Consider the following 18,205-nt stretch of genomic DNA (forward strand, 5'->3'; position numbering starts at 1 on the left):
ATGAATAAATAAATAAATAAATATATTTAAAAAAAACTGAGGCACATCATGTCACTCCTCTCTCTTGTGAATTCCGTACTGGGGTGAATAGCATCCTCTGCAAATTCGTGTCCTTCCCAAAACCTCAGAATATGAGCTTTTTTGGAAACAGGATCATTGTGGGTATAGTTAAGACGAGGTGAGGCTGGGTAGGGTGGGCCCCCACTCAATAGGCCTGGTGTCTTTCTCAGAAGAGGAGAAAAGACACACAGACAGACACAGTGCTGCTGTCACAAGATGTGAAGCCCAGGCTGGAGACCCTCACCAGCCAGGTGAGGATGAGGATGAGGGTAAGACCTCGAAGGCCTTTGGCCCTAGCTCTGGAGTAGGTTCTAGTGTCCTGCAGAAGGCAGCAGAGTGACCCAGCCATCCCTGAGCATCCCCCCACCCCCTCAGGGCCTCCTAGATCCCCTCCCCCATGTGTGCACAGGACCCCATTTCCATTATACGCCCCACCTCTGTCAGGGGTCCCGGTAAGCAAACTGCCATAAAACACCCTCCTCCCCGGACGTCTATCAGCCGTTGGCTGTGCCTGCCTATGTTCCTCATTCAGGGACACGCATGAATATCCCTTTACATGTTAGGACCTAGAAACTGATTCTCCTTGAAAACCCTGACAAATCTTCTTTCATCCAAGATTGATGATTATATAATCTGTGTTTTTTTTTTTTGCCTTGGCTACCAGTAGACTTGGGCTCATTTTAGCAAATTGAAGGGACTCTCCAGTAGCCATAAGCCTAAATTTCTGACACATTGCTCTTTATTAGGTGGTTTTAACATTGTTATTTCTACAGTTAGCATTTTTCTTTCAGCTATCTCTCCAATTTTCAGGGAGTTTTTTTTTATATAATGTATTGTAACACACATCCATACATTATAGATTTTTTAAGCCTTGCCCCTATTAATTACTCTGAGCAAGTAACAGAAGTATGTGTTTGTTGCTGAGCCCTGGAGTTGGGTCAAGAGAGTTAGGATTGTTGGATCAAACCCAGTCAAGGTTTGTAATAACTCCATGAAGGCCAGGGATGCTTGGGAAGTGCTATCTTTTAACCTTCATCCAGGGGATGGACACCACATCGCACACAGCACTTCATGGTGTTTCACAACAACACTTTGTCTTAATGATTCCTTATGAAATGAGATAATTCTCATTGTATAGAAGGAATGCTAACAGCAAGATTAAATCATTTACTTTCTGCTACAATTCTGGCTTCGCGCTAGCACAGGTGAGGCCAGAAGTACTGGTGTGACCATGGGCACTGGCTGTCATCCTTCACCCACTGACCAGGCAGAGGAGACCAGAGCTATGGGGGGTTCTCTGTCCAAGCCCTGCACCAGGGTTCTGGGAACATTCACAAACTCTTCCCATCAAGAAATTCAAAGCATGAAGGGAAAAGAGAAGACCTGCATGTCATAGACAATCTTTCAGGGAGAGCCAGGACACCCAGGACACCCAGCCGAGCAGCTGGTTGGGCACATGGGCAAGTGCTGCCCACCGAGAACCTCCACTAGCACCAGCCAAATGCTCCCCAAGTGACCACAGGCCGTTTGTGCATCAGGGTTGACCTACAGGCCGCCTGTCACTCAAGGGGCCTTGGGCTCCTGGCAGCAGAGTTGTCTGGCACACTTTCCAGTGAGCATCAACCATAACAAACGGGATCATGTGCTCAGGCATGTGACCCCAACTCTGGTGACCCCCTTAGCCTTGAGTGAAAATTTTCAAGGCAGCAATATCCTTGCTGCGGGGACACTGGAAGATACTGCACTGTTTCCCTGTCCCCGTGGTATTGAGGCGAGGGTGGTCTTTGGGCCTAAAGTCCAAGATCAGGCCCTCTGCTCACATTCTTATCTTTGAGTGTCTAAACACGTCAAGCAGGCCCCTCAGGGAGGGAGGGTCGAGCATCCCCAGCACCGGTACTGAGAGTCCAACCTTTGCCTTTTATGTCAGGTCAGCCCATCCCCCTCCCTTAGACACTCGACAGCATGCTGCCCTTGGGTCAGGAAATAGTCAATGTCACCAGTTACCAAGGACACCTCCTCAGCCTTCCAAAAAAAAAAAAAAATTAAAAACAAAGCAAAATAAGATAAAATAACATAAAATATCAGGATTACTTGCATCCCCCTGTGTCTGGGCTCTGATGCTGGATGCTGGCTTGGACAGGTGTCCCTAGAGGTTTCTGTGAGGCTTTGCTTATACTTCCTGGCTCTGCTCTCAGCCTGAGGGTCTTTTCCCAGATCTTTGACCTGGGCATACTCCTCAGTGTCATCTGTGTCTCAGCAGATGCCTGGTGGGGTTAGGAAAATCTGGCCCATTATCTCCAGGATACTCTTCAAGGGCTTCTCTGGAAAACATGAGGGATTCTTAAGGAAGTGAGATTGCCTCACTTTCAAAGGCTCTGAGCTGAGAGAGTAACCAAAATCAGTTCCAAATCAGCCTATCTTAACCTGATGTGCATCCAGAAGACACACATCGTTTATGTACAAAATCCTAAACCTCGAGTTGGAGGGACCAGGCTTGTCATCTACCCCTCACTGAGGGCCTTCTATGCAAATACCTATTGAACTTTGACTTTTTGTGAAATAATCCAAACTCCTTGTTTGGAGATGGTCAGGTAACTTACAGGCAAATGCAATGCAAGGCAGCCTGCAGTAAGTGGCAGAAAAGGGGAAAACCACAACACAAGATTCAGAGAACATAAAAACTCACTTTTGTCAAAATCACTGAAGGCCTCAAGTAGTTATGGAATTTTGTTTGATCCTAGGAGAGCAGAAATGATTCACATGGAGACACAAAAGGGAGGCCTGGCCCTCAGTTCAGAGTAGAGGAGAGATTAGGAAGATGTGAAGTAGGTGATGGGTACACAGAGGCAGTGGAAGAGTGGGTGAACCAGTTGGTGGGGAACCACAGGGCCTGCCCCTGGTCCAACAGACCGAGGAAAGAAGGCCGCTGAGGGCCAGCTGGGCCTGGGAGACAGGGAGGAGAAGCTGGGGACTTGAGGGGAGATTTAGTTGAGGGTGAGTGACATTGGAGAGGCCACGTACACATTAATTCACAGCAGCTGAAAGTTTTATTCATTCGGCGTATCTCCTCAGTAGGCTGAAAACTGAGGGCCGTGTCTGAGTCCCCACCACATCACCAGCATAATGGGTTCAACTAGTATTGAATGAGGGAGGGGGTGAGGGGGCCAGGGTCTGGCTGGAATTTCATAGACCAAGGAATGGGTGAAGAATTATTTGAATTATTGACAGACTTTCTTCACCATGAATGGAACATTCACTAAGTACCTGCTGGTATTGTATCCCGACACTGCAAAGGTCAAGGTTCAATTGAGGGAGATGCTCGTACAAAAAATAAATACAACAGAATGTAAGTTGCATTGGCTTGTGAGGACAGCCCACATAAGCTGGGTGCATTGGTGTGGGGGGCAGGAAGGTTGTCAAGGTGGAGGCAGCCTGTGAGCAAAGGTCTGGAGCAAAGTGCCCTGGAGAGGAGCCCGGCATCCTCCTGTGGGCCTTGGGACTGGACAAAGCTCTCCTCGTTGAAGGGGGCAGGGTACGAAAGGTTTTAAACAGAAGTTTGACCTGATAGAACTTTGCTGAGAGGCCTGGAAGAGTGTCAGGCTGGGGTGCAGGCTGGAGTCAGAGGGGGGTTGTCCACAATAGGAGGTGCAGAAATGTGCAGAAGGGCCACGTTCATGGGACGTAAAAGGAGAAGCTTTGGTGAAGACCAAGGACTGAGGATGAAAGGTGAGCACCGTGCGGTGAAGAGGGAAAGGAATACACAGCCCGGGGACACCAGCAGAGGTGCCAGAGGGTGCTGAGCTCCGGGGAAGGGAAGACGTCTCCGAAGGAGGCAGAGGCCAGCATTAGCAGCTGGCTAAAGACGACGAGGGTGGGAATAGACTCTTGGTAGATGTAGATTCTGATCAGAAGGTGTGCATGTAACAGGTAATAAATTCGCCCATGGTCCAGGCTTATCATCTCGTCAGCCCTGCAGATTGTAGTCTACAGCAAGCTGGCTCCCTTATCTGATGACTGTGGTGTGTGTGAGTGAGGTGAGTATTTGGGATAAAAGTATCTGAATGGGAGAAATGTTGATAACGTCGTTGCATTTATTTAGAAACTCGTAGTTTATAAATTTCAAGGGACATAAACTCTGGTCTGGCTTTGTCACTCACTGACTCTGGGAGGGAGCCAGCTGACTTGCCTGGATGTCAGTTTACCCAATTATAAAATTGTACTGTCAGACTTGTTATTTTTACATCCTTCTGACTCTTACAAACAACAAGCACGATGAGTACAACATGAACAGGTGGAAGCTGTTGGTTCTACCTAAGCCAGTTCCCATTGGCTGATTATGCACTCAACTTTCTGCCTTTGTGCTGGAGATCATGGATTCCTTCCTGCACACTCGTGATCTCCACTGGTGACGTGGTGAACTGAAAACGTACTAGAATAGAAAAAATTATGGTAGGTAACTATGCTGTGTCTTCGGGATGGCTAAATATTGCTGACACCATTGTGAGGAAGCAGCTATAAACTCTGAGGCACTTCAGGTAGAGCTGTCTTGCCGACACAGAGTTCCTGTGCTGCAGCGTGTGTCACCGTCACATGACTGTCTCTGTTTCTGCCTCCTCTGTTGGCTTTGTCTGTTCTGCAACAACTGGCCTGCCCGGGTTCTTGGCCTCCAGGTACTCAACAATCCCGTACGCCAGCATGGTCAGACTCAGGACGCCCAGGAGGATGTAGAGTTTGATGTAGACGCACAAAAATGTGCTGTATCCAAATGCGATGACGAACCCAAGTGCTTCCCACAGGCGGTAATTCGCAAAGGCAGCCTCCTTGTTCTTCTCGAACAGGACACCATAAAGAACTGCAGAGGAGACATGGCATGAACATGTTGCTACAAAACCTCAAAGGATTTTTTTTTCAATTATTGGTGAAAACAATGCAGCTTTCCTGCTCCCCAATTTTCTCGACAAAATCAGGAAACATGTCCTTCTTAAAAAAGCAGAATTATTTCATGTTTATGGAAGTCTGGAGACATTCTTTAGCAGCGAAGAACCATCATACATAAAAGAAACAGAGTTCAAGCAATGTTAGCACTGGCGAGAGCTCAGGCCTGCCGATCACTTGGTGTGTGAGTGCGCAGAAAAGTAAAGTATTGCTTAGAGGATCGACCTGTGTCAGATGAGGCATGGCTCCTCACTGGAGACCAAAAGCAAAGACAAACACAAGCAATCCTAACCCCCGGACCTCAGAATGTGACTATGTTTGGAGACGGGGCCTTTAAAGAGGTGATTAAGGTAAATGAGGTCATTAGAGAGGGCTCTCATCCCAAGACTGGTGTCCTTATAGGAAGAGGGGATCACAGCACAGATATGCATAGAAGGATGACCATGTGGGGACACAGGGAGAAGGCAGCTGTCTACACACTCAGATGCGAGGCCTCAGCAGAGGCCAACCTGTCCACATCTTGGACCTCCCACCTCCAGAGTTCCGAGGAACAAGAATGTCTGCTGTGTCAGTCGCCCATCTGGTTGTACTCTGTTGACAGCCCTAGCAGGCTAGTTCAGCCTGATAAATGCTTCTAGAGGAAAGTAAATGGTTTCTGTTCCAGTTTGTAAGATGGTAAAATGTTTGATATAACTGCAAGCTCCCCGTCTGCTGGCTTGAGTGAGGTGACCCATGTGTAGGGGAGTTAACAGCCAGGAAGCTGAAAGCATTCAGCAGAGAAGTGTTGATTCCCGGGGCCGTGCTGAGCATCCCAGCTGGTGCCCCGTGCTGGCCCATCCTCTCTCCTCTCCTGAGCTGCCCCAGCCACCATACCTTCCCCTCCAGCCAATGGACTTGCCTCTTCACCAAGAACACCTCTCCTTGTGTGCTCCATCCACCATAGCCCAGAAAGGGCCCTGCACAGAGGCTTCACTCTGCTTCCGTCCCCTTGGGGGACTTCACTCCATCATGGAGCCCCTCTCCAGAGCTGAACCTTCAGCCTGACTCTCTTACCTCCTCTTCAGCCTAGAAACAAAGCCAGCTCTTTCCCACATGTCACACAAGCTGGATTCTGGTCCTCTTCATCCCTCTACCAACACTCACTGTCTGTCTACACCTACTACATGGCAGTCACAGCACTGAGCTCTGCAGACATGAACAAGGCACGATGTCTGCTCTCAAGAAGCCCATGGCCCATTCACTGGACTTGGGCTCCAAACATTTGGATTCCCTCTCAGTGTGATCCATCTGTCCCATCTGGACTGTTCACTGCCTTGTCTCTCAACAGCTTCAGACTGACCCATTTCCTCCTTTCTTATTTTACTCTGCTCCATGTTACTCCCACATTTCTGCTAGGACAATCTTTGTAAAATGTAAATATGTCACGTCACTCCCACACGGAGAAGTCTTCAGTGATCTGGCCTGGCTATGGGGTAGAAGAACAAGCATCTCATCATGAGGGCAGGTGCCTCTGTGACCTGACCTTGTCACTCCAGCTCATAGCCTGTCATTATTGAGCATGCCCCTCAATATGGCCCCACTGACCCACTTCTGTGCCTTGTGCCTTCACATGTGGCAGGCCCTGTGTGAAGTCCCCTTGCCGGGCTTCTCCAGTGACCCCCCCCCACCCAGCCAGTGATTCTTCAGTTAGTTAACATACAGTGTTATATTAATTTCAGGTGTACAATATAGTGATTCAACACTTCCATACAACATCTGAAGATCATCAAAAGTGATGATTTAATTTCTCCGTGATGACATCCCACCAAGCGTCCCATTCTTATCAAGAATAATTCCAGTGCTCTCAAAGTGTCAGCAAAAGAAACTATTGAATGACCACATGGACCAGTGGATGGACAATGACTTCATGAATGTAGCACCAATAGGTAAAACCCCAAGCCAATGTCCTGTGGAGCTACCATGAAGAGAGCTGCTTATTCTTCTTCTTTCCTTCTAATTATATTACCCAAAGCCCACCCTGGGAGAGAGTCGAGGTAACACAGGATGTGCAATCAGAGCAGAACGAAGCAGGCAAAGGTGCCAGGTTTGCCTGTGAATGAGACAATGAGTAAACCAAGATATCACTCCTGTAGCACCGGGAAGGATGGACAGCGAGCCCTCTGTCTGCCCCCAGCCTCAGGGGGACCAGCCATCATCTGAGCCATGACCAGAGCTTGTTATTCCTGGGGGAAGCTGAAGTCTGAAAAGATGTAGGGATTTTGCTAAGAATGCCCTTCCTGCTTGGGCAGCTGTGGGAGGGAGAGCCCACATGGAACTTTCTCATACATTCCTTTACCAGCTTGCATCCTGTTCTTGCCCTTTATCCCTTGCCTCCTCCCTGAATTTCACAGGGGAGGGATGTAGGGTAGAGGAGCCTCTCCAGCACTGGGGGGAAGGTTTGAGGCCAACAGCAAGATCTCTTGCAACCCTGCTTAGAAATTTCAACACTGGGCAGCCTGGGTGGCTCAGCAGTTTAGCGCTGCCTTCAGCCCAAGGCATGATCCTGGGGACCCGGGATCGAGTCCCGCATCGGGCTCCCTGCGTGGAGCCTGCTTCTCCCTCTGCCTGTGTCTCTGCCTCTCTCTCTCTCCCCTCCTCTCTGTGTATTCTAATGAATAAATAAAATCTTAAAAAAGAAAAAAAGAAAAAAAGAAATTTCAACACTCAGAAGGTTCTTGGCACTTGGTTACTCAGCTGTCTGCCTACCATGGGAGGAACTCAGGAGGGTGAGGCCATCAGAAATATGTAATACCAGATATACATCATAAACCACATTCATGTGCTTGGGAAAATGAGAGACCATTTGGAAGGCTCAGAAGAAAGTGCCCACGTGATCTGAGTCTGTGAAGTGCCCACCTTAATAAAAGTCCACCGACATTGTAAGTCTAATAACAAGATCTGGGATTTAGTAACTCCTAAGATTATTTTAAAGATTTCTTGTCTTTCTACAGATAGCCAACAGGTAAATGAAAAGACGTCCATCATCAGGAACTGCAAATCAAAACCATGATGAGATACCATCTCACACCTGTCAGAATGGCTAAAATCAACAACATAAAACAACAGGTGTTGGCGAGGATGTGGAGAAAGGGGAACCCTTGTGCACTGTTGGTGGGAATGCAGACTGGTGCAGCTGCTCTGGAAAACAATATGGAGGTTCCTCAAAAAGTTAAAAATAGAGCTATCCTAAGATTCAGCAATTGCATTACTGGGTATTTATCCAAAGAATACAAAGTACTAATTCAAAGGGGGGTACATACATCCCTAGTTTATAGCAACATTATTTAAAATAGCCAAATTATGGAAGGAACCCAACTGTCCACTGACTGGTGAATGAATGAAGAAAAGGTGGTGTTTATATACAATGGAATATTATTCAGTAATAAACAAGAATGAAATCTCGGCATTTTTTTAATGATAAGAGGGCCAGAGAGAGAGAGAGAGAGAGAGAGAGAATCTCAAGCAGGACCTACACCTTGTGCAGAGCCCCATGCAGGGCTTGATTTCACAATCCTGAGATCATGATCTGAGACAAAATCAAGAGTGGTTTGCTTAACCAACTGAGCCACCCAGGCACCCCAAAATCTTGCCATTTGCAATGCTATGGATGGAGCTAGAAAAGATAACGCCAATTGAAATAAGTCAGAGAAAGATAAATACTATATGATTTCACTCATATGTGAAATTTAAGAAACCAAACAAACAAGCAAAGAGGAAAATAAGAGACAGAAAGAGAGAGAGAGAAACTAAGAAGCTGACTCTTAACTACAGAGAACACACTGATGGTTACCAGAGGGGACAAGGGTGGGAGGTAGGGTTAAATAGGTGATGGGGATTAAGGAGTGCACTTCGGATGTTGTATGGAAGTGTTGAATCACTATATTTTACACCTGAAGTTAATGTAACACTGTATGTTAACTAACTGGAATTTATTATTTTTTTAAAAGATTTTATTTATTTATTCATGAGAGACACAGAGAGAGACAGACACAGGCAGAGGGAGAAGCAGGCTCCATGCAGGGAGCCCGACATGGGATTCGGTCCCAGGTCTCCAGGATCATGCCCTGAGCTGAAGGCAGCACTAAACCGCTGAGCCACCCGGGCTGCCCCCAACTGAAATTTAAATAAAAATTAACTGACTAAATAAAGATCTCTTGTCTTTCTTTAGAGGATGACACTTAAAACTGGATCCATAAATGAGATGCTAGTGAGGAAAATCCATGTTTGAGACACGATGGCTATGAGCGGTGGGTGTTTCTATGTTCTGTGGCCAACAGGCGCAGCAGTGCTCTTAGCAGGTGCAGTACCAGAGTAAACGCACCCCAATTTCATGAATATTCTAGTAATAACTTCTAGTAATACGGCAACACGAACTTTAAGCTAATGTGTGGTTAATGGTCTATAGGTTGATGTCTTTAGATTTCAAGATTAAGTTTAGATTGTGATGATTATAAATTACCAAACTGGCCTTTTCAGGAAATTACAATCTGGATCCGATTTTAATCCTAACATAAAGAAAGCAACACATTGGACAGCCTGGGTGGCTCAGCAGTTTAAGCGCCTGCCTTCCGCCCGGGGCATGATCCTGGAGTCCCAGGATCGAGTCCCACGTCAGACTCCCTGCATGGAGCCTGCTCCTCCCTCTGCCTGTGTGTCTCTGCCTCTGTGTGTGTGTGTGTCTATCATGAATAAATAAATAAAATCTTAAAAAAAAGCAACACATTAATTGTGTCAAATTCCAACAGTTGCTTAAGGATATGGTGGGAAGAATGAAGAGAAAATAAATACTCTTAAGGAGAAAAGGAAAGGAGGTAAAATAATATTTCAACAATTCTGAAGTCACCTCACATGTAGACTAGGCTTGAACAAATAAGCAATGTGATGTGCACAGTAGGAGCCAAGTTTCTCCTTGTCAGAGAAGGAAGTCACAGATCAGCAAAGGGAGGGCTAGAATGAACCTGTGGTGCTCGAGAGGAGTCGGGGACCCCAGTGTGGACCTATCTTCGCTTAACTTACCTACAGACAGGCAGATACAGAAATACAGACACACAGGGATCCCTGGGTGGCTCAGAGGTTAAGCATCTGCCTTCAGCTCAGGGCGTGATCCCGGGGTCCTGGGATCGAGTCCCACTGCAGGCTCCCTGCATGGAGCCTGCTTCTCCCTCTGACTGTGTCTCTACTTCTCTCTGTGTCTCTCATAAATAAATAAATAAATAAATAAATAAATAAATAAATACATACATACATACATAATGAAAGAGTCAGACGTGTGTGTGTGTGGGTCTCCCTGCTTTGTCCCCTGGAAGCCTTGTCCTCTCAGATGCATCTCAGATGCAATGAGCATGCCCAGCACTCAAATCTTATTTTCTAACACTGTTATCCAATAAAATGAACCCAGGGTCCTTGGAGAAATGGCTGATGGTACTGCTGGCCCAGGAGAAGGATCTGGAATAGTTTGTAATGCCAGCAAGCTGGGAAGTACTAAACCAATAATAGATGGGTATGTCAGAAGGACAGAGGTGCCAACAGAAAGATCCCAATGACCAAAGCTGGAATGATTAGAATAGCAAAGTAAGTAACGTAGAACCGGACTGTGACCTAAAGGATGTGATGAATACATGAGCCCATAGAGATGAAGACAAATGGTTAAATAAAAACTAAATAAACTGGGGAGAAGGGACAAATATTCCTTATGAAGGAATTATACATAATGGATATACAGATTCCTCCTTCAGCAGATGGAGATTAATTATCTCTCCCTTGATTGTTGGCTAGACATGATGACTGGCTCCCCAAAATTGGCAGTAGAAAGGGAAGAGCAGCACTCTGTACTGGAGGTGCCAGGCTGACCAGGGATCGATCATAGAGTCAGTGACCGATGTGATGAGAAAAGAAGATGAGATCCCATTTCACTCTGGGGTCTTCCTACCAAAAACTCATAACTCCAGCCTAATCATGAGAAACATCAGACAACCTCAAATTAGGGACAGTCTCTAAAATGCCTGACCAGTATTCTCCAGAACTGTCAAGGTCAGGAACAACAAAAAATAAGAGAAACGGTCACAGATCAGACCAAGGAGATGTGGCCACTCAATGTAATGGGGACCAGATGGGACCCTGGGTGGGATACTGGGTGGGATCCTGGGTGGGATTCTGGATGGGATCCTGCGTGGACCAGGTGGGACCCTCAGTGGAACCTGGATGGGATTCCAGGTGGGATCCTGGGTGGGACCCTGGGTGGACCCTGAGTGGGATTCTGGGTGGGACCCTGGATGGGATTCCTGGTGGGATTCTGGGTGCGACCCTGGGTGGACCTTGGGTGGGACCCTGGGTGGGATTCTGGGTGGGACTCTGGGTGGGACCCTGGGACACACAAAAAGGGAAAACTGGAGAAAGCCAAATAAAGTCAAAAGTTTAGTTGAGTCAAGTGCCAACATTAATTTCTTAGTTCTGACAAATGTACCACTGTTTTGTAAGATATTGACATCAGAGGAAACTAAGTCAATGGTATATGGGAACTTTCTATACTGTCTTTGTAACTTTTCTGTAAACTCAAATTATTCCAAAATAAGTTTATTTAAAAAGAAAAGAGGGCAGTCCCGGTGGCACAGCGGTTTAGCGCCGCCTGCAGCCTGGAGTCTGATCCTGGAGACCTGAGATCGAGTCCCGTGTCAGGCTCCCTGCATGGAGCCTGCTTCTCCCTCTGCCTATGTCTCTGCCTTTCTCTCTCTGTCTCATGAGTAAATAAATAAAATCTTTAAAAAAAATTTATTAAAAAGAAAGAAAGAAAAGAAGCCCCCTGGGTGGCTCAGTAGGTTAAGCCTCTGCCTTTGGCTCAGGTCATGATCCCAGGGTCCTGGGTGAAGCCCCGCATCAGGCTCCCTGCTTAGGGAGCCTGCTTCTCCCTTCCCCTCTGTCCCTCTCCCTGCTTGTGCTCTCTCTTGCTCACTCACTCTCTCTCAAACAAATAAATAAAATCTTAAAAAAAAAAAAAAAAAAAAAGCAAAGAAGGCTTGCTCCCAGCCTCATCCTCCCCAAGAAGGCACCGGTGGGAGTGACCAGAGACTGACTCCTGTCCTTGCATGGGGGTGTGAACACGTCATCAGGCCGTCTCGTTTGCTTGGGAAGGACAGGTTATATGAACCGGGCATGTAAGAGAGGCAGGTTTTCTGTGTTTATCAACCCGGAACAGTCCCTTTGGCAGCTAGCAGGGCAAAAGAGTATTTTTAGACCAGACATTCTGAATCTCAAACGCAGTTGCCATGGCAACGGCACAGGGCTTCCCTGAACTGTCAGAGCGAATGAACAGACCAGAGCAAGCGGCCCAGATCGGTGGCCCTGAAGCCTACGGGAGCCCCGGGGGATCGTGGAGCGGCGGTTGCACAACCCGCAGCAGGAAGGAGGGCCGGGGTGGCTCGGGTGGCACCGTGTTCACTTCCAAGCCAGGTTTTCAATTGAGAGGTGATGGCGGGGAGGAGGGTCCCGTTGCCTGAGTTGTGTTCAGCCTCACTGGCTAGGAAAGGACGTGGCTCACCTCGCGTATTCTCTCAAAGAGACACACGTTCAGGGAGAACAAGACGAGGAAGCCAACTTGTGCTATCTAAAAAAACAAAAATGGGAGAGGGCTGCTCTTGGGGGGCAAGGTGGCAACAGCTACCCCAACATTTGCAGCCTCTGTAAATACAAAGCCCCCGTGGGTGCGCCACGCGGCCGGTGGCAAGCTCGAAGGGAGCCTGGCGCAGTCCGCCTGCGGGGGATGCCGTGATTGAAACGTAGCTCAGTGTTGGGGTAGGATGGCCACGAGCTCAGACTGCAAAAGAAATTCTCAAATAATGCAAAGATCACATTTCCCCAACAACTGAGTTTTCCTTGAAAAAAAAAATTTACTTTTTGTTTTTACAAAAAGACAGAGATAATCCATGTTAACTTAGCACCCCTGATTCCGTGCGTTCAGGCCATGCACGGTGCAGAGCGGTCCCGGGGGGTTTCACTGGACCTCACCTAACCTCATCTGCACAATCCTGACGGGCTCTTCTGTCCTCGGCAAGACGAGGAGAGTGACAGCCATCACTCCTGTGTCTCAGCGAGGGAGAAAGCCAAGCCTTTTCGCTGCAGTGGCCTGAAACATCCAGGGGATTGCTGCACCAGGTATTATGCGGCCGCTTACCCAGCCCCCTACCTGACTTGTAATGTGTAAATACTTGAAAAATTCCCAGGGGCTCAGAGGTGTCGGCTACGGCTGTCGGGGGCAAGCTGGCACATGCACGTGTGGTGCTCGGGACACACCGGGTGTCTCCCACCTGCATGCGGAGGTTGAAAGAAATTCTCTTGTGATGCTGCCTGCGTGATGGGACCTGTCCCTGGTTTACAGTTGGGGACCGTCTACAGAGCTCACGTCCGTTTGTCTTTACCAATCCTCCATGGGGTCAGCACTTCTACTGGAGCGACACTTCGAGCCCAGCCCTGCCAGGTGCTGACCTTGCTCCAACCACTTGCGATCACAGCCCTGATCGCACACGTTTGCACACGCCTCAGAGGTTTATGAGAGCCACCTGCACGGCTGAGGCGGTGGGGAGGCTGCAAAGCCCGGGCCCCTGGGGTCTGGGTGTGGGTCAGCAGCCAGGCCTCCTGCCCTGATGTTGCCTGCGGGTTGGCCTGGGTTGACCCAGTTTTTAGCCCACACGTGTTTCCCAGAGCGGGGCTGGGTGGCATGTCACCTGGGGACAAGGCTCTCCTTGGAGCCAAACCCTGAGGCCCCCAGCACCCCTTCCTGTCCCAGGCAGATGGGCCTCTGGGGACTCAGGGTTGTCATTTTCACTCTCCCCTGCCAAATGGAAGCCATCAGTCACCTTCTGGTATGCGTGCCACCCACACCCCTGCTTCCTGCCTCTCTTCTACTGGTGCCTCTGACACCCCCCTGCAATGGCTCATCTCACCTCAGAGAGCAGGACCCACAGCGGACACAGGTGCCCCCCACACACACCCCAGTGGCTCGGCTACTGCTGCCTCCCACAGCAGGCCTCCCTGGGGGCAGCCAAGCGCCTGTTCTGATCCCCACCCAGCCTCCTTGGCCTCCCACTGGGCCTCTACTCCTAGGCTTAGGCCCCTCGCCCCTAACCCGGGCCACCCCTGCTGTTCTGTGCTGCATGGTAACCACGATTTTCCTCCTGCAGGTGGCCCCTGGCTTAGTGGGACAGTGCTGCTCCGTGGACAGCACCCCACCCTGAACCCTTAGGTGCAGCAGCCCAGCATTGTGTGTGCGTCCCTGCTGTCAGGGCCAGGCCCCCTGACCCCTGTGCTGTCACCTGCCCGCCTCTACTTTGTCTCTCCCACTGCGCGTCCCTGGGGCGCCTTGCGGCCCGTAGACACCACTCGTGGTTTGACTCCTGGTGGCCTCCGTGTCACGCGGCACCCCGTAAGGCCGGCTGGTGCCCTGTCACAGCCTCCTGTCCTCTGTTTTGTGGGTGGCTGGGTCTCGGGCTCTACACATGCTCACGCACGCTCTGCCCTCTTGGCTTGCCTCAGAGACTGCCTAACCGGCCGCCCGGCTGGCGGGCTCAGTTCCGGAGCACAATCCCCAGGACTGACGGCACCAGGCACGCAGTGACCGCAGTCACGCCGTCTGTCACGTTGTCACTGGCTGGCTCTCCGTGGGAACCCTGCTGACTCCTCTCCCCATGGTGACAAGGCCCCCGTGGCTCTTCACCCCCACTCCCGTCTCTTGGTCTGCATATAAAGGGCAGCCTTCGTCTGGCCAACGGGGACCCCTCTGTCGTCCTGTCCCCCTCATTCCTTGTCCTCATGTCCTCATTCAGCTCCCCTACCTTCTCCTTCCCCAGCCGCTTGCCATCCTCCCCCATTCTTAGCATGGTCCCTAACTCTGAACCCAAATGCAATCATGGAGAGCAGTGAACCCTACCAACAACCACGCCTCAGTGCTGAGTGTTGTCTCTCTGCCTTTGCTCATCTGCCCTTTGTACCCCCATCCTGGGGACACTGTGCCTGCAGCCACACGTCCCACCTACCCACCGGCCCCTCGGCTTCCTGCTCCGAGCTCTGCCTCCACCTGCATCTCCTCTCCTGCTCTGTGCTGTGGCTGCCTCGATGCAGATCTGTCTCATCTTCTCTCAGGACATGAGGACGAGGGATGAGGGGGACTGTTAGTGCAGCAGCCCTTTGTCCCCCCATAACCCAGTGGGGCTGACCTTGTCGCTTCCCACTTGTACCTTTTCTGTTGCTTGCACTGACGGTGAGCAGAGCCGGAGCCTTCCCTGGGCAGCCTGGGCCCCCCTGAGGCCCCCAGTCTCACCACCTCACCCAGCACCTAGCCCAGCCTGTGCCCCCAGCATGTTCAGCTGCTGTGGCCAGATTAGTTGTGTCCACCAAATTCATAGGGTGAACCCTAACCCCAAGGTGACGGCGTGAGGCGATGGGGTCTCTGGGGGCAATCTAGTCTTGAGGCAGAGTCCTCCTCAATTGGATTTGTGTCCTCATAAGCTCCATGTCCCTCCTGCCCCAGGAGGAACAGCGAGAAGACAGCTCTGTGAACCAGGGAGCGGACCTCACCGGACACGGACTCTGCACCGTGGGGTCAGCCTTGCAGCCTCCGTCCCGGCACCCCGGCCTCCCCTGGGTGCCCCAGCAGCCGCCAGCCTCCTACACAGCAGCCCCGCCCGAGTACAGCCAGCCAGGGTCTGACTCAGGCCTGACCCCAAATGAAGCCCCAACTGCCCCCAGCTCAGTTCCCAGGGCACCGCACGCCCCGTCCCACTGCCTCCAGTCGGCTGCAGTTACAGGCACCTGCTCGCTCTTCCACGCGGAGGTCCCACACCTCTGTCCCCATTGGGCCGGGGGTGCCTCGAAGGCCTCTCCAGCCCCATGGTTCCAGCGCGCAGCACATGGCCACATCCCTGCTCAGGGACGCTCCGCAAACAGAAAGCCGTGAGGAACCTGACATTCTTAGGAAAGAAAGTTGTATCCGCAGGTGATTCCCTCCTTTTGCATCGTGGGACTGAAGCTGGCACCTAGAGCCACATCCCCCTCTTGCCTCCTGCTCTAGCATCACTAGGTGGCACGACACTTCCCCACGTGGCCCCGGGACGGCAGGCCCTCTGCCCACCATGTGTCCCCACGGCTGGCCTAGGTAGGGACCCCCAAGAGGGGACTCGGGAACAGGACACTCACCGTTGTTTTGTGTCTGCCAGACGGCATCAGCCACACCCCAGAGGCCAGAAAACACGAAGAACACGGCCAGCTGGTCGGGGTGAGGTTTCCACAGCAAGAGGGCCACGATGCAAGACAGGTGGGTTACCGCACCTGTGCACACGGGGGGCAGAAACCGGGATGTGAGCGCAGCCCCAGGAGGCTGGGACCCCCGATGGTGAAGGAGCCTCTTTGTTTGCTTCAACAGGTAAACAGTGTCTCCTGGAAATACTCCAGCCTGGCAGGGGGTGAGCCTCTGCAGACCCCTGGGCCCCCACCATCCAGGCCGGGCTCAGGGTGATGAGCCCTGCTCCCTGCAGGGAGTGTCACGGTGCCCCGGCTGAGGAGACCCCAGAGTAACAGAAGGAGGGGGGTTGCAGCGCCCCAGCCTCTCCCTGAGGCTCCCCAGCAGGTGCGGAGGTGCACGGAGGGGCCGGCAGAGGCACCCAGCTCACCCGCCTGATGCTACCCCGGTGGCTCGTGAGTTCTGGCCTGATTCCCGTGGACACCGAGGCCTCTATTACTGCAATGTAGCCCAAGAACAGCTCTGGGCGTTCCAGAAGCTGCTGACAGGGAAGAGGGGAGGTGCCTGTGGCCTTCGCTGTGTGCCTCAGGCCTGTCACAACACTCCCTGTTCCTGGGTTTCCGCATCTGAAGTGGGCAGTGGCCACGCCACAGGGCGATCGTAGGGACAAGATGGGAAAACCTACGCGGGTGACACGGCCCCTGGTCAGCTCATCACTCTCCCTTCTCACCGTGTCGTCGCCGCAGACACCTCAGACCCTGACTGGGGGGCCGGGTAACTGTGTTGCCAATGCCCTCGTTTCTCATTATTCACCCTGTCTCTGCTTCTTCTTTCTTCCCAACAGAGACAGAGGGTGACGCGTGTACTTGATGGGATGAGCACTGGGTGTTCTACTATATGTTGGCAAGTTGAATTTAAATAAAAAAATGTAGAAGGCAGGAGGGCGGGTCACCTCCTACAAGGAAGCCTCCCCGCGGTGCACGGGCGCTCAGCCCCCATGCACTCGCTCCTGAGCGGAGCATGGCCTTTCTCCCGCCCCTTGGTCCCCATTCCCGCCCGAGTCTGGCCACGGGTTGCCTACCCAGCCCGTAGAGGGCCTTTCTGCCCGTGTACTGGGACAACCTCCCGTAGAGCACGGAGCACAGCGAGTTGGTGGCGGAGAAGCAGATCATCACGTAGCCGACGAAATGGATGCCCAGGGCGCAGGTGGTGTAGGACTGCGGGAGGAAGCACAGGGGGCGTTACCTGGTGGCTCGGGGCCCGGGGTTGGTGTGGATGTGGGGTTACGGTTGACACTAACATGCGGTCTGCCGTGGGACAGCCAACGTGCTGGACGGGCCCAGACTTTCATGGTGGCCTCACGGCACCTGGCGGAGGAGGAGACGCTCATGCCCGGCAGGAACCCCCAAGGACACCTGCACAGAAGCGTCCTTGCGCATCCTTTGCCTATGTCGCTCTCCTTAGGAATTAGGGGCTAATCTGAGCAATTCCTAGTGGGGCTGGTCATTTCCCGTTCTGCACACCAGACGGTTAGCAGAAGGTGGGAGGGATGAATGGAACAGGTGGAGCACAGAGGATGCTTGGGGCAGCCACTCTGCGTGATCCCAAAACAGTGGACGTGTGTCCTGATACTTCTGTCCAAACCCCCGGGGCCGCACAGCACCCAGAGTGACCCCTTACGGGGGTGATGATGACATGCCGTGGCAGGTTCACCGGCTGGAACCAACGCCCCCTCTGGGGAGGGACGTTATAATGGGGGAGACTGTGCATGTGTGGGGCTGGGCCATATGGGGCTTCTGACACTTTCTGTCAACCTTGCTGTGAACCGGAAAGAGCTCTACAAATAAAATAAAATCCTAATAGAAAATAAGCAAATGTGAAGAAAATGAAGGGAATCTCTGCAGAGAGAAGAAGAAAGGAGTTCTCCTGCGTGGGACTGCGGGG

The 18,205-nt window shown here is 51.3% G+C and overlaps 1 protein-coding gene across 3 annotated transcripts in view; it reads right to left on the minus strand.

Moving 5' to 3' along the window:
* Window positions 1–4,131: 4,131 nt before the first annotated feature.
* Window positions 4,132–18,205, minus strand: part of UNC93A (unc-93 homolog A) — a 39,995-nt gene continuing 25,921 nt past the window's right edge. For all 3 annotated transcript variants that reach the window (XM_025422751.3, XM_025422753.3, XM_049114450.1), the window contains exons 8-10: window positions 17,343–17,478; window positions 16,219–16,350; window positions 4,132–4,912 (exon numbers count right to left, since the gene is read on the minus strand). In XM_025422751.3, coding sequence (XP_025278536.1) covers window positions 4,647–4,912; window positions 16,219–16,350; window positions 17,343–17,478 — 534 coding nt within the window. In that variant the 3' untranslated portion in view covers window positions 4,132–4,646. The remainder of the gene's footprint in view (window positions 4,913–16,218; window positions 16,351–17,342; window positions 17,479–18,205) is intronic.

The sequence above is a fragment of the Canis lupus genome, chromosome 1, assembly GCF_003254725.2.
Source record: "Canis lupus dingo isolate Sandy chromosome 1, ASM325472v2, whole genome shotgun sequence".
NCBI lineage: Eukaryota > Metazoa > Chordata > Mammalia > Carnivora > Canidae > Canis > Canis lupus.